The following is a 24,894-nucleotide window of genomic DNA, read 5'->3' on the forward strand; positions in this document are numbered from 1 at the left end:
CTCAGGATCACAGTCCTCAACACCCGTGTGATCCCTGCCCTCCACCCCCCAGTTCTTAAATAACTTCTCTCACAGAAGCCGTGCTGCTTTGTCTACCTTCTGTTGCCAAGTGTGAAATGTGTCTGTGGGGAAAGGGGTGAAATTGGGATCGAACCAGTCTCACAGGTGTCCCTTGCTGCTTGCCTTTAGGATGCCCCAGTGAAGCTGTGCGACTTTGGATTTGCGAAGGTGGACCAGGGTGACCTGATGACACCGCAGTTCACTCCTTATTACGTAGCACCTCAGGTAAAGGATGGATTCCACCAAGAGTGGTGCAGCTACACCTCTTATCTGGACATGGGTAGACTATCACTAACCTCTGTTGTCTGTGCTCTGGTAACCTTTAGGCTATATTACTGTAATGCATTATACATGAGGCTGCCCTTGAAGATGATTGAAAACTGCAGCTGGTGCAGAATTAGGCAGCCAGGTTGCTCACTGGGGCAAGGCGGTTTGAGCATTTAACACTAATCCTGGCATGACTACATTGGCTACCCATTAATTTCCAGGCTCAGTTCAAAGTGCTGCTTTTGCTATAGAAAGCCTTATGTGGCTCAGGATCCTAGTACCCCAAGGGCCCCTATATGAGCTAACCTGGACCCTGTGATCATCATCTGAGACTCTTCTCTGTGTGTCCCTTCCACAGGAGGTCTGCAGGATAACAACATGAGAACGGGCCTTTTCAGTCATGGCTCTCTCTTGTGGAATGCTTGCCCAAGGGAGACTTGCCTTTAGGTACCAGGCAAAAACATTTCCACCAGGCCTTTGGTTTTTAATTATCTGTGGTCTCCGTGAATGGGTGGGATGTTTTAATCCTGCTTTTAAAAATAAGGCTATCTTTTATATTTTTCTTTTGCTGGTTTTAATGTTTGCATTTGCTTGTTTGCTTATTCTTGCTTTGTGCTGCTTTTGTAGAAAAGGTGACTAATAAGTTTAATAAATAATCATAATTGTAACATAGATCTTCCCAGTACAGTACAATCAGACCTTAGTTCCCGAACGCCTCCGTTATCATATGTTTTGGCTCCTGAACAGCGAAAACCCAGAAGTAAATGCTCTGGTTTTCGAACGTTTTTTTTTTTATTATTATCCTGAACATCCGATGCCCCTTCCACTTGAGTGCAAGAAGCTCTTGCAACCAATTGGAAGCTGCGCCTCAAAACATTTCGGCAGTCGAACGGTCTTCCGGAACGGATTACGTTCGACAACCGAGGTTTGACTATACTCTGGCCTGAACTGAATGTCATCCCTTCCCAAATTTCTGTGATGCTTGTATGCTGTAATGGAACAAATTTCCCAAATTTCTCTGATGCTTGTATGCTGTAATGGAACATGAGTATGCACAGAACAGAGTAAGCACCATAAGAATCTAGCAGAGACAGTCCCTTGGGCCTGGTTGCTGAAAATGAAACCCCCCCGATCTAAACCTCCCTATCTGGGCCACAGGACTCTTCCTGTGCCACACAGCTTCTCCATTGGCCATACCCATCACCAGCCCTGTTCTGCACCCTCTCTGAGTCCTTCTGCCTGGCAGGAACATGCCCTTAAAGAATGCCTCTTGCTTGCCTGGATGGAGGCTGAATCAGTGGGTGGGCGGGTGTCTAGAAACTTCAGACTTTTGCATGGCTGGTATGTAGCTGTTGCATTCTGAAAGGTTGTGTACCTATGCTCTAGAAGTCCCGTCAGGTAGTTCTCTGTCCAAGCCCAACAAGCCTGAATGGCACTTGGGCAATAATGAGTGTTAATGCAGAACTTTCTGGTTGAGTGCCCTGACCAGAGTAGTTGCAATATGCAAAACATTACATATGCAGCACATATGAGCCTATTTTGCCGCTCAAGATGTTTTGTTCCTAGGCCCTCTACAAGACCGGGTGTCAGTGTACAAATCTTAGGCATTTGTTTTGAACTTTGGCAACCTGAGTTTTCGTCTCGCATTAAAAAATAAATAAAACCTTGAGTTTTCTAGCTCCCGTGTTGGTAAAAGTCTGAAAATATGTTAGTAGTGCTTGTTGAAATTTTGGAAGGAAGAGGGAGGCCGAACAGTGTTCCGAGGGAATTGGATTTTGGTGTGTTATATAACTTCCTTTGCCATTATAACTAACACAAGCAAAATAAAGAAGCAGATATTTGCAAAGCCTTTTTTTTACCATTCATGGACTTTATATGCCAGAACAATGGCAACTTTATTTGTTCTGAGATCTTTGAGAGCAGCATTGCAATAACAGTTGACAGCTATTGATGTGAGAAGCTTGCTTTTAAAAATTCCTTGTGTGAGCAGCATCGAAAGCATCTATGAGCCAGTGTAACCCTTTGCCCCCTGCTCCCAATCCTTGCAGCAGGTGCTAAAGTCTGGTTATGGTCTATGTTTCTTGATCACAAAGGTCTCTTTGATGTTTCTCTCTCCTCTTTGCTGTTAATGTCTAAAGATTGCCCATATTCCCCCCTCCATCCCTTGCAGGTACTAGAGGCACAGAGAAGGCATCAGAAAGAGAAATCTGGTATCATTCCTACCTCGCCAACGCCCTACACTTACAATAAGGTATGCTTCTCAACCCAAGTGTCCTTGGCTGTGTTTCAGATATACCCAGCAGCTGTCTTTCCATTTGCCTAATTTTTCACAAGGAATTTTAGGCCCGGCACAGAAGATGATTTCTGGTATGGAATTCTGCAGTGTTAAGCATCAATTTTTTTGTGGTTTGTTGTTGTTGCTTTTTAAAACACACGTTTTGAAGCCCTCCAAGTTAGGGAAAGGACTGAAACGTTGCAGGCACCAGCTGCAGAAATCAGTTGCGTACAGGGAAGAGGGAATGGAAATGTGTGTCTGCATGATTACTGTATTTTTCGCTCCTAAAAAGTAAGGGGAAATATCTGTGCATCTTATGGAGCGAATGGTGGTCCCTGGAGCCGAATTGCCCAGGGGCCAAAAGAGGATCGTGCCTTTTATTTTACAAAGAGAAAAGGGGGTGTTGAAAGGACCCCACTCAGCAGCTGATCAGCAAGAGACTGGGAGAGAGATAAGACTCCCCGGCTCCCTTTCAGCCCCGCCCCCTTGCCCAGGCCTCCATTGTTGAATGTGCTGCAGAGGGAGGTTGTTTGTTTCCCCACTGACTGGCTGATTAGATTATCTGTCTGGAAACTGTAGAAACGGCTCCCTTTCCTTAAGAAGCTGTAGAAATGTAAGTTGAACCCCATTAAAACAGGGCTTTTCCCCCTTTGCAAAAGAAGCTTTGCTTTTCCCCCTTTGCAAAAAACTGCACAAATCTGAGCTGATCCTCAAAAAACAGGGCTTTTCCCTTTGCAAAAAAGCTGCAAAACTTTGAGCTGATCCTCAAAAAAACAGGGCTTTTCCCTTTGCAAAAAAAGCTGCAAAACTTTGAGCTGATCCTCAAAAAAACAGGGCTTTTCCCTTTGCAAAAAAAGCTGCAAAACCTTGAGCTGATCCTAAAAAACAACAACAACAGGGCTTTTAGAGGAGGAAAACCAGAAAAATATTTTTTTTCTTGTTTCCTCCTCTAAAAACGAGGTGCGCCCTATGGTCCGGTGCGCCCTATGGAGCGAAAAATACAGCACATGCTCTGCTTTTGTGACCTCCAGTCAGTTTCCCAGAACTATGTACATCCTCAGTTATATTTCTCCTCCCACCATCAAGCTCTTCCTAGCGTGTATTAAAAACACTCTTCTGCCACCTATTTGCATTGTATGAGAGACATTTGTGCAGAAAAAGAAAGGGGGGAGTCTGTTGTACGCATTGATTTGCCTAATGCAAGGCTTGCATTTGACTTTCCCCAATGCAGAGTTTGCCTCTTTCTTCAGTGTGGAATATTTACACAGCCACGTCTATTATCAGCATCAATCATCTTTGATAGTTGCTTTTCTCACAGAGCGACCCAAAGCAATTTGCGCTGAAATGAGTTAAGAACATCTAATACAAGTCTAAAAACACAGCTATACATATAAAACAAATCGGGGCTTACTGATCGCACCCCACTAAAAAAGACCGCAGTGCCTCCCTTCAAATCAAGGGTAAAAGCCCTGGTAAAGAGAAAAGACTTTGCATGGTTTCCAAAAATAGATAGACTGTGCCAAGCATGCCTCCGGGGGAGAGCATTGTATAAACAGAGGACTACCACTGACAAGGCCCCAAGCCCCCAAACCACTCATGGAGGGGCACATAAAGAAGGTGCTTGGGGGACCCTTATTCCTTCATCCCGACCCCTTCAACTCATGCTGCATACAAAGTTAAAATTCCTTTTTATCCTTCTCCCAGAGCTGTGACTTATGGTCCCTGGGTGTCATCATTTACGTGATGCTGTGCGGCTACCCACCTTTCTACTCTAAGCACCACAGTCGGACAATTCCCAAGGACATGCGGAAGAAGATCATGACAGGGAGCTTTGAATTTCCAGAGGAGGAATGGAGCCAGATCTCTGAAATGGCAAAAGACATGGTGCGCAAGTAAGTCCCATCACCAGTGGGTTGGGGGGGGGGTTGTGCAAAACTCTCCCAGGTGGGTGAGTCATGCTGCCTGTAGCACTTGTTTGGTGGGGGGTGTCACAGCTAATACAAGCAGGTGGAGGCTTCCATTCACATAGTTGCTACTTCCCAGGCATAAATCGGTCTCTGCCACAAGTATCTTTTACCATGGGGCAGGTGGGCATGGCTTGGCCGAAATGGTCTTGTGGGCCAAATGGGAAGGTCCTAACGAGGCCCACAGGAGAGGTTTCCTACCCTTTTCCCTGCATAATCAGAATGTGCTCTAAAATATGCTTAACACTTCCCTGTGTTGACTTGTGAAGGACAGTATCAGTGTCTTGGCCACTTCCAGCCGCTGATTATTTATTTATTTAAATATTTGTATACCGCTGAACCATGAAAATATATCACAGAGGTTTACAACAGTATGAAAACAATAACACCACAAAAAGTTAAAAAACAAAAGATGGTTCGCTGTTACCCTCTTAATGAGAAGCCTCATAAACCCACACTCCCCTGCCTGGTGCCTTCCAGGTTTTGTTGGACTACAGTTCCCGTCCCTGACCATTGGCCGTGCTGGCTGGGGCTGATGGAAGTTAGAGGCCAATACCATTTAACACACAGGGCACCAGGACGCAATGGATGTCACCTCTCTGTCGGTGTTTGTCTCCCGAATTGACACCTTGAGCTCACTCTTGTGAAGGAGGATGAAGATGGTAATCGGAGAAGAGCTGACGTTGAGCTGCTCAGGGTTTTATGGAGTCTAAAGGCGCACTTGGGAAAATGGAACAGGATAGGAGTGCATTTTTTAAGGAAACGGGTGGGTTTGTGATTGATGCCTATAACTCCTTAAACTCCTAGGCTGCTGAAGGTGAAGCCGGAGGAAAGGTTGACAATAGAAGGTGTCCTGGACCATCCTTGGCTGAACTCCACGGAGGCTCTTGATAACATTTTGCCCTCCGCCCAGTTAATGATGGACAAGGTTCGTACTATTTTTGGCTTTCCTAAATAGATTGTTTTAAAGGATCGAGGAACATTGGTCAGCAGAAAATTATCCCAGGCCCATCTACTTGTCTAGGCCAGTATTTGCAGTGGCGATATTCTCCCAAGCGTCTTGTGAGCAAGGATAAATTTGAAGCATCGCAGTCAGTCATACTTCTCCTCTTTCTTTCTTTTTTACAAAATAAATATTTTTGCCTTTATTAACATTACTAACAACCCAAAAGTGTGGTAGCAGGGTATTGCATCATACCACACACAAAGCAAACAAGCAGTAACTAGTAAGAGAAAGAAATGGGGACGCATCCATATAATTCAAAACATCCATGGCATGGATGGTGAATGTTGAGCTTCTAAATCTGAAGGATAGGGAATAAAACCCCACCAGATGACGTAAAAGTGTTCTGGATCCCCCTGGAAACATATGGTTTACAGGTAGGTTTTTCATACACGATGTACCGTAACTTGTCCTCATGAACACTGGAGTGTTTGTCAGCTTGCGCCATTTGCTATTGCTGCTGGGGAGAGCTGGACCAAGAAGTGTCACTCCTGTTGCTATGACAAGTTGCAGAGCAAAGATTCGTAATCCTCGGCGACCCATGTGTGGTGCCGGGCAGGTTGCAAGGGCAGGAAATTCCGGAGCTGAGGGACAAGCCGCTAAGGCAGGCTTCCTCAACCTCAGCCCTCCAGATGTTTTTGGCCTACAACTCCCATGATCCCTAGCTAGCAGGACCAGTGGTAGTCTCAAAACATCTGGAGGGCCGAGGTTGAGGAAGCCTACACTAAGTCCTGACTAAGCACAGCACTCTCAAGAGGGGATTCCTTGTCTTAAAAGCCGAATTGGATTTTAGGAGAGGAGGCAGTGTGGTTCTAATAACACATCCCTCTGTCATATTTTCTTGAAGCGTCCCAAATGTTGTTGTCCCAAATTTGGGTTTCTCCCAAATGAGAAACCTGGTCTGAACAAAGACATTGGATTCTTATCTCATTATACATGACAAAGCTATCTTTAGCCATCTCACCCCTTGCCTTTCCCTGCAAGACTAATTGCAGCCGTTATTAAGAGTCAGTCAACAGGTTTTCCACACCTATCAGCTGATCACCCATTCCCACCACCCTTCTGAGTAATACCCCTCCCCACTCCCCCACTATATTTAAGTATCTGGTGACTTCTGTTTCAGTGTATCTGAAGAAGTGTGCATGCACACGAAAGCTCATACCAAGAATAAAACTTAGTTGGTCTCTAAGGTGCTACTGGAAATAAATTTTTATTTTGTTTTGACTATGGCAGACCAACACGGCTACCCACCTGTAACCAAATGTTGTTGTTTGACAGCTGACCATGCTGTTACGGAGCCCACTTCCAGGAGATCTGAAATTGTTCACCCAAGCACCGTCTGTCTGTGCTGTTGATGGAACCCTTGCATGGCAAATTCATGCCACGAGCTTTCTAGTTAGAGGCTTTTGTAAATCGCTCCCTCTTGTCAAGAGGTAATCTAAATACAAGGCTGAGCCAACCTTATTTTGGGGTCCGTATCCCTTGGGGTGGCTCGCCTCTCTCTGTGGCCTTCAGGAAGCAGGTGCTGGACTCAGGCTCAACACTCCTCTTGCAGTTGGTTTCTGTTATCACTTCTATGCGTTAATTCAAAACCTGACTTGTGATTTCTTTGTCTCCCTCTTCTCTCTTGCCCCCCGCCCCACCCTGATTGTACCAGGCAATGGTTGCTGGGATTCAGCAGGCACATGCAGAGCAGCTGGCCAACATGAGGATCCAGGATCTCAAAGTCAGCCTCAAACCCCTCCATTCTGTCAACAACCCTATCCTGCGCAAGAGGAAGCTGCTGGGGTAAATATTATCCCAAAGCAAAGGCTACAGGAGGGCAGTTCAAGAATGGGGAAGGAAGAGCTGAAGAGAGTCAAATGCTTATTAGGGAAGAATAGTGGCGTTCCGGATATGGTTGGACTCCAGCTGCCATCAGTCCCAGTCTGCATGGACAGCAGTCAGGCATGAGTGGGAATTGCAGCCCAACAACACCTGGATGGCCACAGGGTCCAAACCCCCGCCCCCCCAATAAAAAAACCTGCTAAAGCAAGAAACTTGTCCTTGGGAAGGAGCTGCCTGTGTGGCCTGTTTGAAACACACAGCAGGCACCGGTCTTGGAGGTATTCCGCTTCTTCCAGGGCAGGGATGGGGAGGCTGCAGCTCTCCAGATGTTTTTGGGCTCCGGCCCACATTGGTCCCAGCCACAAGTCCCCCACTGCTATAGCACAGGAGCTGGGGACCTGCCCAAAAGCTGACAACTGGGGCTAGGGAAGTCATGGGCATTGGGGGTTGGGATGGCGTCTTGCTCTTGAGGGTGGCTCCCTACTGGAAGGAGGAAGAGTTGCTCTGAGGCTCTTCTTCCAGCCCCGTTGCCCAACAAGACAGTGAAAGGGATGAACAGCAAAGGGAAGAGGAGAGCTTTTTTAAAAAAGAAAAGAAAAGAAAGGAAAATTGTTTTTCCTTCAACGTCTTCATCATGATCTGCAGTAATGGATGCATGATGCTGTTGGGAGAATTTCTTCACAGCCACTCAATAATAATAATAATAATTTTTTTATTTATACCCTGCCTTTCCCAGCCAAAAACCGGGCTCACGGCGGCTAACACTAATTAAAATCACAGCAAAAACATAAAAAACAATCAATTTAAAATACAGATTAAAATACAAATTTAAAAATTCAAAATTAAAACTGCAGTCTCATTTTCAAATAGCCCACCAATAAAAGAATGAAGCATAAATATCAAACAGAAACCAACCCAAAGGCCAGGTGGAACAGCTCCGTCTTGCAGGCCCTGCGGAAAGATGCCAAATCCCGCAGGGCCCTGGTCTCTTGTGATAGGCTGTTCCACCAAGTCGGGGCCAATACTGAGAAAGCCCTGGCCCTAGTTGAGGCCAACCTAGCATCTTTGTTGCTCAGGACCTCCAAAAGATTATTATTTGAGGACCTTAAGGTCCTACATGGTACATACCAGGAGTGGCGGTCCCTTAGGTACGAGTGTGCTTGGCAAGGAGCTGGAGTGGTGTGCTTGGCAAGGAGCTGGAGTGGTGGGGAATCCCAGAAAATGGAATAAGTGTAGAAGGAGGGAACAAGCAAGGAATCTCCATCTTGGTCGCTCCCTTACCTCCGGCACAAGCTTCTTCATTGGCGGCTAACGTCTCTCTTAGGCAAAACAAGAATCCAGAACGCCCACCTGATATTAGCTGAAGGAGGCGCTGGGAGACCCTGATGCTTGGGGCACTCACATTTCTCCACTGTCTCATTACAGAACAAAACCAAAGGACAGCGTGTATATCCACGATCCTGAGAACAGCAGTGAAGACTCCAATGTCGCCCTGGAAAAGCTCCGTGACGTGATTGCCCAGTGCATCCTGCCACAGGCTGGTAAAGGTCGCAGATTTTAAGACAAGCTGTGTTTGTGGGAGAGGGAGGTGGTAGGAGGGCCACAGGTCACCTGTGCTTTTGAACCCTTTTTCCAACAGCCACAGTTTGCACGTCACACTGGTTTACAGCAGCATGGAAGCATAACTGCACACGCAGGTCCCGCTTGCCGAAAACAATGCATTCCCTGGAAATCATTGGTTAGGCGAGTGTTTGCTTAAGGAGTCCATGGTTTCCATTGTTTCCTATGGGAACATTTCTAATCCATGATCTCTCCCACCCCCCTCCCATCATGGTTTCTTTCTAAAATGGCTGCAGCCAACCAGCAAAAAAGAGAGACAGAGGAAAAACAGATTTGATCTTTCTCCCTGCTCCCACTTTCCATGGTTGCTGCACCAAAATGGGTGCCGTCGGTCAGCAAATGGCAAGTACGGAAGTGGGCAAGTTGTGGCTGTTCGAATATCAGAATCGGCCATTTGTGTAACAAGATTTGGGCATCATTCTTTGTGTTCGGATAAGCGAATATGCAGATAAGAAATGGGTGGATAGTGGGACCTATGTCTCACAACACAGCCAGAGTAACAGTGCAGCAGAACATTTACTGGAACAAGCTAATAAAAACAGGAACATTTCAAATGTCTGTGTGAGGGATAGCACTGAAGTTTCCAGGTGGGCTTCCTTGAAAACAGCATTTCATAAGTGAGGCGCCACAACTAAAAACGTCCATCCCCTGTTGATAGTATTTGCTTTATATAGAAATGGAACTCTCATTACTGAGTGTTCACACATTAAAATGTTCTCTCTGTTTGACGTGTGTACCTGTTGTAAGGACAGCTGTGTCTGGCCCAGTGACATTGACAAAGGCCTAAACTGGCCCTATAGCCCAAACTATCCCTCTGTCTCCCTCTGCTGGCCGCTTACCATTTCGCCACGACTAACATGCAATTAATACTGGTTTCTAGACTTCCCAACATTCTGCTCTGGGAGTGGGGAGAGGAAATGAAAAATAATGCATACTAGTATTTTACATCCCACTTTTCTGTCCAGGTAGAGGGTGGTATAGAACAGGGGTCCCCAAACTAAGACCCGGGTGCCAGATGCGGCCCAATCGCCTTCTAAATCCGGCCCACGAACGGTCCAGGAATCAGCGTGTTTTTACATGAGTAGACTGTGTCCTTTTATTTAAAATGCATCTCTGGGTTATTTGTGAGGCGTAGGAATTCGTTCATTATTATTTTTTTCCAAAATATAGTCCGGCCCCCCACAAGGTCCGAGGGACCGCTGAAAAGGTTTGCTGACCCCTGGTATAGAAATAATAATAATAATAATAATAATAATAATAATAATAATAATAATAATAATATTTTTTTAATAAGAATTTATTGACATTTTTACTTATAACAACATACAACCTTAACCACACCTACATTTATACACATACAGAACAAATACAATTACACATCTAATACAAAAATTGCCATGATTTTTCTTCTTACTTAGACATTCTCAAAAAAAAAAAAAATTTCTTTTTCCAATCTTGACAGTTGACTTCCCCTGCCTTTTCACCTTCGAGTTTATATCCATAATCTACTTTTTAACCTCTTCATTTAAAAAATTAAACTTAATTATATATATAGAATAAAACATTCGTCTTAATCTTCATCTTAATCTTAATCTTCTTAATCTATAAACTTAAACCACTTAAATTGACTTTATTTATACTACATCCTCATAAATCCTCACACATCGTCCTCATCAAATCTATCTCTTCTATCCTTTAAATTGCTGCTAATAACATAAAAACTTGAAATATCTCCTTTCATGTTCAAACAAATAATAAAACAAACTATTGTTGACAGTGTTCACCCTCCGATTTCAAAATGCCATAACAGATTGCTTTGGATTTTACTTAATACTTCACCCCACACCTCCTCTGTCCATTATTCTTTTCCTGATGGCATCAGCACTGAACTTCCATGCAGCTTCCCTCTCCAAATGTCCACAGATCCAGGCACAGTCCAAAACTCTCCTTGCCACGAGCTCCGAGGTGTCCATCTCTTCCTCTCTCAGCTTCTCCGGTTCTTTGTAACATTCCTTTTCTTCTTGTAAATACCTTAATTCTCTGTCCCTGGCCCCCGAGCTCACACCTCGGGGACTGGATATAGCAAATCTTGACATCGCCTTGGGGCTGCCACCCCCAAAGAGCGAATTTCTTCTCCGAAGTAGCTCACTCATTTCTTCCCATCTTTCCATCCATCCTCTCAGCTCTTTGGCAAGACTTTCTTCCAAAGTATCAAAAGTTTTATAAGCCTCCTCTGTGGGCATTTGGTTCCATTTCAGACCCCCACACAAGACTTTGACTTTTCTATAAAGTAATTCCACATTCAGGGCAGTGAGCCTTTGTTCATCTGTTAGTCCAGAGTTCAATACCAGTTCAAGGACGAAACCCAACATACTGGCAGAGGAGGAGGAAGTGGGTATCATATTTCTTCTCCTGTCTCTTTGTTCATCGCCATTTTCCTAAGCTGGAGCGCAAACACCGCAACTTTAAATGGAGATATTTTCCACTAGTTAGCTTCCCCAGAAAAAGGTTTGCCAGTCTCATGTATCGATTTTAAATACTTTGTGACCAGTTCTGTGGCAGCAATCCCTCAAATTGGTTAATTTCTTAGGCTCGAAGGGAGGGAGGCAGGCTGCCCTTCTCCTTCCCCCCGGATCGTTCCAAAAACACGATTTCTGCCAAGATTATTTACTCACGACCACCGGGTTCCTTTAGCTCCATTCTTCACAGGTAGAACTTAGACGCTCACCGCGGGCTTTGCCGCCGCATTTACATCCCGGTTGGGGCATGTCCCCGTAAGCCCGGCTCCGTTGTCCCTTCACCCCCACTCCCCCTTTACAGGGGGGGCGAGGGAAGGGTTCGGAGCCTCCGCGGGCGCAGCCGGGGAGCCCAGGGTGCGGGACGCTCTTCCCGCACCCCAACCGGAGCCGCGCGCTGCGGTAGCGCGGCTCCTAACCCCCGGGATGGACAAGGCGCTTCGGACCCGAAGCAGCCTTCGACCACCCGGCGATGGCGTCGCCGCCGGAAGTCAATAATAATAATAATAATACCACTTTTACATGCAGTGAGCATAACTTAAGTTCCATAATGGCTATTAAAATATATCCCTCGTCTCATTTCTCTCTCTGTGTGTCCTTCTCAGCCACTCTCTCCCCCCTGTCATTTCCTCAACATACAGACTCTTATCTGCCATCCTCACTCCCCCTCCTGTCAAATCATTTCCTCACTTGCTCTTCTGTCACAGCAGCTCTTAGCCATGTGTGGGAAGGCTGCCACCAGCAGGACCAGGCAGGCCTTGTCCTGGGAGCGTTTCATGACAGGTGCAGTGATTGAAAAGGCCTTCTGTGAATATCCACACGGCCTGGTGCTTCCAGGTTATCCAGAAAAACCAAGGTTCTTGCCCTCCTGCCTGCACATCCTTATAAAATCTTGATGAAGCATCTGAGGCCAGGCTGTTGCCTTTCTGAGTGGAGGCCCTCGTTCTTTGGAATTTGCCAGGGGGGATGTCAGGCCAAGCTCCTTGACTTCTGGCATTTAGGCACCTTGTCAAAATGCACATCTTGGGCGTCTTCTTTACATTACTGGTTCTGATCTGATTTTACTGTTGTATTTTTAACTGCAGGTCGTAAGCTGGTTCAATAAAAATAGGCCCTTCTTCCACCAACTCCCTTTCACTTATTCCCACAGTAAAACTGGTGATGAAAGGAAGAATAGCAGTAACTTGTGTCCCATTCCCCCCCCCCCCCCGCCTTTTCACTCCATGTTGAGCCTAGCTGGGGAGGTGGGCAAGCACTGCAAAGGGATGGGAAAGAGCAGAAAACAAACCAGGGAATCAAAAAAGAGCTGTAAAAATCCACTAGGGCAAGTTCCTAGTGTGTTTCTGCAGTATCTTTACAAATGGGCAAGTGCAGCTCAGCCTGGCTAACTACAGCAATTATTATTATTATTATTATTATTATTATTATTATTATTATTATTACATATTTACACCCCGCCTTTCTCCCAAGTTGGGAGTCAAGGTGGCTCACAACATTATAAAATATAAAGTAATAAAAACAAACTAGTTCAAAACAATGATTGAAATACTACATCTAAACATATTTAAAAACCAACCATGAAAGCACAGTTTGTCCTCGCAGTGGCCCAGTGGTCAGCATCATTTTGGTTTCCAAAGGCCTGTCTGAATAAGGTCTTAGCTCTGCCGGCAGAAGGATAACCAAAATGGAGCAAATCTAATCTCTCTTGGCTTTGTTGGATTAACTGTACCTCTCAAGTAGCTTCACTGGATCGTGTTTATGAAGGAGCAAATAGGAGAACTTTCCCTTGACAGGCACTTTCTCAAAAATGGACTTGGAACAGGTTTTGGATTGTGGCTTTTCTGGATGGCAAGGACCCTCCCCACTGCAAACAACCAATGCACCCCCAGTATTCCCTCTCCTGAATGCCTCTTATGTGATTTCAGTTAAGATGGGGCAAAGTTGTGGGACCTCTGCAGACATCAGAGTTCTGAGATCTGTGGCCTTGTATGTACCCCCGCCCATTGAAGAACCCCCCCCCCCTTGCACTTCTATTTTGGGTCCAAACCGCAGAACATTTGATGCATCTGGACTGCTGTGGGGTGGGGGTACAGTTGCCCTTCTCCTCCCATCTGTGCAGCCTGGCGTGGGCTGTGATGGACCCTCCTGTGACCCTTTTCCCATTCTGAAACAGGTGAGAACGAAGACGAGAAGCTGAACGAGGTGATGCTGGAGGCCTGGAAATATAACAGGGAGTGTAAATTGTTGCGAGACACGCTGCAGACCTTCAGCTGGAACGGTAAATATTTCTTGGCATTAAAAAAGAGTGGGGAGCCCAGCCTCAAGAGGCTTTAAGCAGAGCTGAGCGTCCCTTCTGCCCCACCCTCTGGTTTCCCCGGCCTTGATATCACCTCCACCCGGCATAATCTGTCTCATGGAGTTGTGAAAATAAAGTGGGATGATCCATGTATGCATTCTTGAGCTCCTTGGAGGTCAGTCAGGATCCAAATGCGATAACAAGAATCATGTGAAGCTGCAGCTCTCTGTCCATGCTCAGTGATGGCTCTGTTATCGCCGTACTGAACTGTGTGCAAAAAACACTTGCCAGCTTTTGTTAACTTCAGGAACTATTGCAAAGGCTGAAAAGGGCCCTCCTTCAAGTTCTGCTTGGGACCAAGAGGCACCTCCTCTGACTCGATTCTTTGCATACACACATAATGCTAAGCCATGGTTTGTTTTAACCATTTGCTCAGTAAGCCACAAGTCACCCTGCATATATAGCAAAGAAATCACAGCTGCTTAGCAGCTGCTGTTGCCTTGTGCCTCTAGCTTGGTTTCTGGAGTGGGGTGGCTAAGCAAACCATGGTCAACCAGGGCTGCTCAGTTCAGACACAGTGCCAAACCATAGTTAAAACCAGCCATATTTTGTAAGCCAGCAAAAAATCATAGCTTCACATTTTGGTTTGCTGCCAGGAGGCAAGCCATGGTTTCATGTTGTATTTGAACTACCGTATTTTCCGGCGTATAAGACGACTGGGGGTATAAGACGACCCCCAACTTTTCCAGTTAAAATATAGAGTTTGAGTTATACTCGACCACAGATTCTCCATCCGGTGTATAAGACGACCCCTGACTTTTGAGAAGATTTTCCTGGATTAAAAAGTAGTCTTATACACCAGAATATACAGTAAGCCAATGAATGCATTTGACGGTGTCTTTCTTTCCCCCCACTTCACCAGTTTGGCACTAACCAAGGTCATGTCTTCTATTTTAGGCAGAGGATTCACAGACAAAGTGGACCGACTAAAACTTGCAGAAATTGTGAAACAAGTTATTGAAGAACAGACAAACTCCCATGACTCTCAGTAGCTGGAGCTGCCTATTCTTAACAAAGCAAAAACACCCCTCCTTTTTTTTTAAAAACCATTTGAGATTTCTCCTTTAAAATGTAAAAAAGTATTTTTATGTAAATTAATAAATCACAATTATTTCATTTAAATTTTCATGCAGCTTGAGAAATGCTGTATTATAGATGTAGATAATGAGAATCATTGGTACTGTAATATTTTTTTAAAAGCTCAGTTCCTCAGAATATATATATATATATATATATAATATAATTTTTATGTACCGTTTAACACATGACTGTTAGACGGGGCAAATTATGATTGTCTTCTTTTCAATAACCAGATGCTGTCTTCTTTCCCTCCAGCTGCCTGTATCAAATAGTTAACAGCCTGTATCACTTAGCCTTGTTCTATTTCTGCCCTTTGCATTCAGCTCAGTAAATTACTTGAACTTAGCACTGAAGGATACGAACAGCATGATTGTCCTTTGTAACTTTTCTTCCAAGGCACCTGCTTTGACGGCAGAAGAGCTGGCTGTGGAGGGTGACCCAAAGACCCTCTAGTCACTGCAGAGGCAGCCTGCCTGCTCCTGGGTCTCTTGAGTTTCATGCTGCCCCCCTGCCCCACCCACCCTGCTTCTGAAGCTGAAAAAGGACAGAAACCAGCCCTCTAATCTGGATAGGTTGGTTTTCTTCCTTTCCTTTTTTTAACAAATTCATTTAACAAAGATCTGTACATATTTCTAGTTTTTTATCTTGCGACACGTTTGCGTTTTACGACTTGACTGAGGACGGTTTTATAGAATTATTTTGGTACAACCCCTTGTGCCGTTTAGCGTGTAAAGTGCCGCTTCAAGGCTTCTTAGGAGCTGTTGACTTTTTCATGTGGATACTTTTTCATTGCTCACTTACTTCTGGGGTTGTTTACACTTGGGTTTCCTGAGCCATATTGCCTCATCAGTTGCTATGCTCCATTTTTTTGTCCTTTTACCGCTATTTCGCTCACTGCTCACTAGCTGCCTCTGCCATAATTTTGTGTAAGTCAGGACTGGAACCCTTGCCTAACAAGGATGCTGTCTCGCTGTGTAACAGCCTTTTTCTTAGTTCTTTCCAACAATTCCCAGTGGAAAGTATTAAACTGATTGGTAAATTTTAAGGTGGGTGCCCTATGTTTTTTTGGTTTAGGTCTCCAGCACTGACAGCTGCGCTGTCAGGCTGGGAGGAAGGCGCATCAACAGGCCACCCTCCATGCTTGTCCACAGCTAATAAATTGGGGCAAGGCGTAAGTACAAAAACCGTGATCTGACTTGGGCACTAAGAGCACGCACCAGGAAACTGTTGGAGAAGCCCTTCTCTGGACATGCCCGCAAGCCAAATGTCAAGAGAAGATGGGCCTTCTGAAGTCTTGCTCACAGCAAGGAAGTATTATATTCACTGACGCTTTGCAGAGTGAGGTTCATAGAATTAGAAATGGCCCAAAGGGTCGTCTATTCCAACCCCCTGCAATGCAGATGGAGGCTTCTACTCAGAAGAGCAATGCTGAAGTGGAAAGAGACTCTTGGATGCTCTTCAAAAGTTCCAGGTGAGGTGAATCTTTACCACCAGCTTTGTCAGTAGCTGCCCAGCTGGAATTCACTTGTGTGTGGAAACATCAAACTATCCAGAAGCTAGTGTCTCTGTTCCTGTTCTCAGTGAAATAAATAGCAGCATCTTCCCTTTCAGTATTGTTCTGCTCTAAAAATTGGCACCTGTATTCTTCAAGAATTTGACACACACCTTTGTTCTGGAACCGCTGTTCCTCGATTTCCCTCCCCACGGAGGGCATTAAGAGTGGCTGCCTTGAAGTGGCGTGATGAAGAACTCACAACAGCGGCTGTCTTGCCATTTTCTGCGGAAATTCTGTGCAAAGAGTAGACTGTGGCGAAACAATTGTGGCTTTGAGGCTGTTCTTAAATTCCAGTGGCTGACCCCTCCCTGCTAGCATAAGCAGTTCCCAGAATGCTCTGCTTTCACCACTCTGGTTAACAAGATCTGATCTGGCAACCCTTGCCAGATCCGTCACTTTGAACAATAAGGAAAAAAATGGATTAGATTAAGGTTAGTATGACGAGGTTGAAGATCAAATGCTGTTATTTTTTTCCCTTTATTACGAAAGATTAATTTTATTTCCTTGACTATTTTAAGTGGGTTTATTTATTTATTTTTAAATGCCTTGTTATGCATGCCAGCATATCTTATTTTAAAGGAGGTTAAGCGGCTGAGATCTCTGGGTTGGTTTTTGTTCTAAGTATGTGTTTCATAATACAATACAGTGGTACCTCGCTAGACGAAAAACTCGCTAGACGAAAGGCATTCGCTAACTAAAGGGTGACTCGCAAGACGAATTTCCCTATGGCCGTGGCTCGCAAAACGAAAACGTTTTTAGGTTGTTGTTTTGTTTCTGTAAAACCGCGCTTCCTCCGACGGTGCTTCGCAAGACGAAATTTCCGCTATACGACAGCACTCGCGGAACGAATTAATTTCGTCTTGCGAGGCACCACTGTACAAGGCAAGGCAGATACTGGATAGGAGTTTTGCTTTCAACGGACAAGTCCATGGGGAGTGGGTTGCTGAGGAAGAATTCTTCTTGAGAATACCAACAGCCTACTCGGTAGCTCAACCACTAAGCATGTGTAGAACTTAGGCATGGGCATTTTGTTTACTTCATACAGACTTGCCGTCACTTTTGAAGTAAACCAGGGGAGCCCTTGCAGGACACAGCTTCATACATACATGGGAAACCTCTGCATCAGTAGCTGTTTTCTGAGTTGGAGGGACAGAGAGCAGTAGGCAAAATGGGAAAAAATCTTGCCAAATGAGTTGTGCAACCTTCTGTTTTTCCACCCTGGCAGTGCTTCTGGCTTAATGCGTTTAGAGCCTTCCCCAACCACGTCCTCCACATTTTTTGGACTGCGACTTGTATCATCCTTTTTTTTTAAATAAAATAAGTTTTCATTTTCTGATATGCAAGAAGGAGTAATAGCAATAATAAAGGAAAATGAGGAAAAACTGATCTAAACAAGAAAGAGAATGGAATGATATGAGGTGAGAGAAGGGAGTGGTAGTACTCCAAAAACAGCATTATAATTCCAGACGACAGTCCTTCATAAGCATATTATCCAAAGGAATCTCTTGAGGTAGCTGCCAGTTGTGTTCCTTTAATGTATGATGCAAATAGAAGGATTTAGAAAAGCTGTCTTTCACTTTTGGATTTGCGCAGGGTTCAGCTGCATTTTGTTATAATTTTTCCCGTTAAAGCAGTGGTCCAGATCTGGTGGTACCAAGACTCTTGCAAGTCTCCTGCAGCTGACTTCGTGTTTGGCTGCCATGAATGTGAACAGGAACCAAAGTCATTGGAAACCTCCATGTTGTGCGGCTGATGCAAGTTGTAGTCCAACACATCTGGAGGGCACCAAGTTGGGGAAGGCAACTATAGAGGATTTGTGTGTGGAAAACCTCCAACTTCCCCTTTGGCCAAAAAAAACAAAAACCTGTTTGCAAAGGTGCCAGATTCATAACAGCACGTGACAATCATTCGTGGAACTGGAAATGCCGGTGGATTTTTTTTTTCTGATGTAATGTTTTCCACATTTATTTTCCCTGTTGGAATTTTCTCAGCAGCCCCTCACTATGGTGGGCATCATGTTCCAACTAGCTCAGATGAGCTAGTCTGGTTTGTTATTCAGAGAAGCAGGCAGGGACTTGTCCAGGAAAAGGGAGTTTGTTCTGAGCCTGGCTGGCAGCATGGGTGTAGCTGTGTCACCACCCTAAATTCAATGGATGTTCTCTCAAAATCTCCTTTCTTCACCATTTCAGTGTGTCTTTTTTTGTTGTACCATGGTTCGGTTCGGTTCTCTCCCCCCATCAGTATTATATAAATGTAAATATTATGCATTGGTGTACATAAATAATTTTACTAAAACTTTTAAAAGTATCTGGCTCTTGTTGCTTTTGTGTGTGTGTTTTCAAGTTTTAGAAATTAAATTGCAGATTAGCATTTTAGCAGCGGGTATCATCTCAAGATCAGTCAACTGCCCTCATGGCCAGATAGCCAGCTTCCTCACCCCCAGCCATCTTCTGCATGGCAAAATTGGGCAGGGTAAAAAGTCTTTCTGCATTTTGCAGAGTAATGAGGTCTGTTGCTAAACTCCACCAGTTTTTGATAAATAGCTTCCAATTGAACACGTAATGCATTCAGAGCTTGTTGACATTGGCAGTTTGGCTTATGAGGGTGCAGATCTAAATGGGCCATTCCATTGTCACTGGTGGGGCACTTGGACCATGTTTTTTGGTATTCACACATGTGTAACAGTCTGACTAAAGAAATAAATCTTCCTCCAGACACTCCTGACCCGAGCCTATTTAGGGCTCCCGCTGCAATTGCAAATAGAAGTGAATTAGGGGCACCTAACACTGTTGGAAATGCTTTACTGGACTCCCAAGCCCCATGTATCAAGAATGGATGGAACCTGGTCCTAAACCCAAAAAAGATTGTATTCGCAAACTATCCTAAACCGCTGGGCCCCTGCATAGGGATAGACCGTGTGAAACATCTGCTGACTATCATAAACGGTATCTTACCGGGGGTAGTTAAAGCAGACGATCTAGCCGATATAGAATATCCATGTGTAACAATGTAAATATACATAAAAATTAACAACCAAAATTTAAACTGTGTTCTTAATAAGATACTGAACATTTTACTAATTTTTTATTATTTTTATGGATATTTTTGACAATTTTATTAAATGTTAAAAGTATTGTCACGGGTGGGACAAAAAAAGTACATGGAGCTTGAGATAAGTTTGATTTATAGAAAAACTCTGAGTTGGGAGTTGAATCGTTGATAAACTCAGCATATCTGTTTAAATCAATGTTTATTGGTTACAACTATGCAATCAGAAATAAAGTTTAAGAAATTTAAGGATACAAAATTAAGGAAAAAATGCTGTCACGGGTGGGACAATCATCAGAAAACTTTTAACTTGAACACTTCTGTGAAGACTACATGGGTGGACTTTTGAAAAGAAGGTCCATAAACTGAACTTCTTTTGTCTGTAGCTTTAAAAAAAAATGGTTAGACTGCACGTTTGGAATCTTCCTCACCAAAGTCCAGCGCTCATCTAGCATTCTTATCAGGCTCATTTTTCATGGAATGGCCCAAATCAGAGGTGGGGAACCTGTTCTTTCCATATGTTGGTAGACTCCCAATTCCTATCCACCCCAACCTGCAAGGGCAGGCATATGGTGGAAATTGGAGTCTCAGAGATCACCCACCCCTGGTCTAAATGCTCTTTCCATCACAGTTTTGTCGGTTGCCCCAATATTTTAAGCATGTATATATGTTGCAAAGCATTGGAACAACGGACTGAATGGGGCTAATATTTCTTAAGGAGTGTGTAGCGCAGTGCCTCCCTCCTTTGGGGGGCTCGCGTGGGTTTGTGCCTCTCTTACGAAACTTTTTCCTCCTTTGCTTATCCTTAATCAAATTATGATAGGGGTGCCCAAACTTTTTTCAAAGAGGGCCCAAAGTTGTTGGGCTTTTTTAAAGGATTTTGCCCAAGAAAATGAACTGCCACAGGGGCCGGATTAAACCGAACGGCGAATTAGGCCCCCGAAACGGATTTTGGACATGCCTGAATTATGATATCAGTCTGTCCCACAGAAGTCCCCTGCACTGTCCATATAGCACCATCTATGCACATGTCGCACCTTTCCAAAGGAGAAGGGGACAGGTCTCTGCCCCAGGCAGCTTGCAATCTACAATTCAGCACAGGAGACATTGCACAAGAAAAAGGGTGCAAGGGGCTGAGGAAGGATGTGATTTGCTTTGCCTAGGTGTGGCTACAGGCTGAATTGCACTAAAGCATGGTCAGAGAATCGTGGACCCAGCTCCTTCAACCTTTCTTCATAAGGCCCTGTTTCCAGATCCTTGATCATCTTGGTTGCCCTCCTCTGCACACATTCCCACTTGTCAATATCCTCCTTAAATTGTGGCCACCAGAAGGTTCAAGCAAATACGGTTTTGAGGGGCAACTGGACAGGGAAATGGGAAGGCATCAGGCAAAGGAAGCAGGTCATTGAAATCATTGCAAACATGCAAGTGTCTCACCAGACCCAGCATTCAGTCAGTCAACCAGCTACAAATCCACCTGTTACCTAATTGAACCCACATTTTACCATCTTCCTCACAAGAATTTCATGGGTAGGCTTTGACAAAAGCCTTATTGAAATCAAGATACACTATGTCCACAGCATTCCCCCGATCCACCAAGCTTGTAACTCCTATCAAAAGAAGAAATAATATTTGTCTGGCAAGGCTTGTTTTTGAGAAACCCATGCTGGGTCTTAGTAATCACAGCATCCTTTTCTAAATGCTCACAGACCAACTGTTTTGGAATATCTGTTCTAGGGCCTTTCCTGGTATTGATGTCAAGCTCACCTGTTGGTAGTTACCTGGGTCTTCTTTCCCCCCTTATTTGAAGATGGCGATAACATTTGCCTGCCTCCAGTCTGTAGGGACTTCACCTGTTCTCCAGGAATTCTCAAAGATTACAGACAGAGGCTCTGAGATTACATTCTCAAACTCCTTTAGTACCCTTGGGTACAGCTCGTCAGACCCTGGCGCTTTGAATTTGTTTAACGTAGCTAGGTGTTCCTTTCCCACCTCTTCTCCTATATTGGGCTGAAGTTCCCTCCTTGCATTGTTTCTTGTTTTATCACCAGATTGGGCACTCCCCGCAGAGGACCTACCACTTGCTTGTTCTTCCTGTTGCTTTGAACATAGCCAAAGAAACCTTTATTCTTATATTTTACCTCTCTTTCAAGCCTGAGATCATTCTGAGCTTTAGCCCACCTGACCCTTCCCCCTGTCCCTGTTGGCCACTCATGTATGCTCTTCCTTCACAATTCCCCTTTAAACCCACAGTGTGTGAATGTGGCCTAGGTTAGCTCTCTTGGCCAGGATTCCAGCAATAAGTGGGTCCCGATCCACATCGAGAATAGCAAACAGCTGCTCTCTACCCTGTTCCATGCTCTTCCGATGCCCGCCTGCCTCAGCCAATGGAATGTCCACATTCAAAAAAGCATGAGAAACTGTTATCCTGGTCATGGAATTTCCCACCACAGAAGAAACCACAGGAGAGGACATTTGAACCAGGCATGGTGGTTCCTCCTCCCTCTTTGTCATCTCCTTTGTCATCTAGAAGTCTCTGGAAGTACACTTTAGAAGATTAAATGATAATTCCTGGGATAATTATTGGGTATCTTCCTCTCTCTAGTGTCCACCCCTCCTCCTTTTTGGTCCTTGGTATCACCCGGCAAGGTGACCACAACAGCTTCTGAGAAGAGAAAATGGTGGCACCTAGGCCATGAAGTTGCGGAGGCCTTTAGAGTCAAAGGTTTGAGGAAAGCCAGTGTTTTGGTTGCCCTAACTCCATTTGCAAATGCCAGACAGCATTGGGCACATCACCTTTTTAAACTTTCTCACAACCAAATGATGTCGACGACTGTCAAGAGAGAGATGGTGGTAGTGGCGGGAATCGCCTTGTGTTTTCTTGAGCGCACCGACAAGTTTAAAAAAGCCCCTTGAGAATTAATGATTGGTGGGGATGTTAAGTCAGAAAGCCCAGTCTCCTCTCTACTCTAGGCTGTTTAAGGATAGCGAATAGTGGGAACAAATAATGGCATGTGGCAGCGGTGGCCTCCACAAATGGCTGGTTCTGCAGTTGACGAATCCTGTTATTTTGCTGGGGTTCCTCCTTCCCACCAGCTCATTTCCTCCTCCTGAGTATACGTCGTATGAAGTGATCACCCCAAGGCGGTTGGTGCTTTGGGGAGGGAAAGCCAAGAAGGGTGAACTTTCCTATATCCTCAAGGTATCAGGAAAGGACTACGTCATTCAGCTGAAACCCAGGAAGAAGGACTTCCTGGTCAAAAACCTCCCACTCTTCACATACAGTTCTGAGGGCAGACGGGTCGAAAGTCATCCGTACATCCCTGTCAATTGCTACCATGAAGGGCACGTGAATGGCGTAGCCAATTCGCTTGTGGTTCTTAAGACCTGCTCTGGCTTGACAGGATTCCTAAGTATCAGAGACAGAAATTATGGCATAGAACCTTTCCGCGATTCTTCAGCTTTTCAGCACCTTCTCTACTTGATCAAAGAACCAAGGCCTTCTATGTGTGGAGTGAGAGCTCCAGTTGCAAAGCGTCAGGCAGAAGAACTGAGGAGAGAGAGGTGGCAACGGCCTGACCCAAGGCGCCCAAAATACATTGAGCTGTACATTGCTGTGGAACAGAAGCTGTTTCAGTTTGAAGGTGCCAATGAAACCAGGCTGACGTACCTCATTTTGGACATAGTTAACTTAATTGATGCGCACTTCCGGATGCTGCATACAAATATTGTCCTGATTGGACTGGAGATCTGGAACCAAGGCAACCCTTTCAAGGTTGAAAATGACATCAGGTTGCTTCTGAATACTTTCAACAGCTGGAGAGTGAACAGTATTGCAAAGTGGATTAAGCACGACACAGCCCTGTTGTTCACCCACCAGAAGTTCCATCACGCCCTCGGGAAGTCCTACAGATATGCCATCTGCAGGCCGAGCCATTCTGCAGGGGTTCTGAGCTACTGGCAGAAGAATCCAATTCTCTTTTCAAGGGCCATTTCCCATGAGCTGGGTCATCACATGGGGCTTGAACACGACAAACCCAACTGTGTTTGTGGAGGGTACAAAAGCTGCATCATGCATTCGTACATGGCAGAGACGAACAAGTTCAGCAACTGCAGCATTCACACTTACGCAGAACTCGTGCTGCATGGCGCCCTGGACTGCCTGGGCGACAGGCCCCAAAGAACGGCATCTTACAAGAGATGCGGCAACGGACTGCTGGATAAGGGGGAAGAATGCGACTGCGGCGGCATACGGAGGTGCAGGCAGGATCCTTGCTGCAACACCAACTGCACCTTGAAGCCGCGTGCGCAGTGCTCTTCTGGGCCATGTTGTAAAAACTGCCGCTTCCTTCCAGGTGGAGAGCTTTGCCGAATTCAGATCAACGAGTGTGACCTTCCCGAGTACTGTAATGGGGAATCCGAGTGGTGCCCCAACGATGTGTACATGCAAGACGGGACGCCGTGCGGCAACCTGGAGTCCCATTGTTATGCCAAGCAGTGTTGGACTCACAACTTCCTGTGCGCCAGGATCTTTGGCTATGGAGCCAAAGCGGCTCCGGAATCCTGCTTCCAGTCTCTGAATACCGTGGGGGATGAGTATGGCAACTGCGGCGGCGATTCGACAGGAAGTACTTTTGTGAAATGCCAGCCTCAAGACGTAAAGTGCGGGAGAGTTCAGTGCACCGACGTCGGAGCCGTACCTTCATTACCACACTATACCGCGACTACCACTAAGTTGTCTGGTGCTGGCTGCTGGAGCGTGGCCTACCACGGCGGGACGGATTTCGTGGATCTCGGAGTGGTGCCCGATGGCACTCCATGTGGCCCTGGGAGACTCTGCAAGAACCAGACGTGCGTTTTCAGGAAGAAGGCAGCGTGTGACCCCAGGAAAAAGTGCAGTGACAGAGGTGTTTGTAACAACCGCAACAACTGCCACTGCGACAACGGCTGGGGCCCTCCGTACTGCAAGTATTGGGGGCTCGGGGGAAGCATCGATGGCGGGTATCCAAGGCAGAACTGGAGCACAAAAATGGTGAGGAAAGCTTTTGAAGTAGTGATCCCTGTAGGAGTCCTGGTTCTTGCCGCTCTCACTGTCATTGTGCCAAGGCTGGGGAATATACTGGGATGGTTAGGAAATCAACGTAAGCGATTCAGCAGCTCATGGGTTGGAGAGAATCTGCAGGGTAGCAGCCCAGCTGTTGACAAAACTTTGGATTCTAAAGAGTAATGCTTGTGGGCATTTCAAGGCATCTTCGGACCTCCTGTTGAGACATCGACTGCAGTCCAAAGCATCCACAATAAAGCAGAGGTTGGTGGCATGTGG

The 24,894-nt window shown here is 45.4% G+C and overlaps 2 protein-coding genes across 3 annotated transcripts in view; both read left to right on the plus strand.

Annotated features, from left to right (window-relative positions):
* MAPKAPK5 (MAPK activated protein kinase 5) overlaps positions 1 to 16,013 on the plus strand; it is a 28,773-nt gene extending 12,760 nt beyond the window's left edge. Inside the window, exons 7-14 of one of the 2 annotated variants that reach the window (XM_033159270.1) lie at positions 190 to 285; positions 2,498 to 2,578; positions 4,307 to 4,494; positions 5,374 to 5,494; positions 7,227 to 7,357; positions 8,822 to 8,943; positions 13,706 to 13,810; positions 14,786 to 16,013. In XM_033159270.1, coding sequence (XP_033015161.1) covers positions 190 to 285; positions 2,498 to 2,578; positions 4,307 to 4,494; positions 5,374 to 5,494; positions 7,227 to 7,357; positions 8,822 to 8,943; positions 13,706 to 13,810; positions 14,786 to 14,880 — 939 coding nt within the window. In that variant the 3' untranslated portion in view covers positions 14,881 to 16,013. The remainder of the gene's footprint in view (positions 1 to 189; positions 286 to 2,497; positions 2,579 to 4,306; positions 4,495 to 5,373; positions 5,495 to 7,226; positions 7,358 to 8,821; positions 8,944 to 13,705; positions 13,811 to 14,785) is intronic. The other variant, XM_033159271.1, reaches the window with a different exon arrangement.
* A 6,565-nt stretch (positions 16,014 to 22,578) lies between these two features.
* Positions 22,579 to 24,798, plus strand: LOC117050884 (disintegrin and metalloproteinase domain-containing protein 21-like). The gene has a single exon (XM_033156815.1). It carries the CDS (start codon positions 22,579 to 22,581, stop codon positions 24,796 to 24,798), a length of 2,220 nt encoding a protein of 739 aa, XP_033012706.1.
* Positions 24,799 to 24,894: the final 96 nt, after the last annotated feature.

This window comes from Lacerta agilis, chromosome 8 (genome assembly GCF_009819535.1).
Source record: "Lacerta agilis isolate rLacAgi1 chromosome 8, rLacAgi1.pri, whole genome shotgun sequence".
Taxonomy (NCBI): domain Eukaryota; kingdom Metazoa; phylum Chordata; class Lepidosauria; order Squamata; family Lacertidae; genus Lacerta; species Lacerta agilis.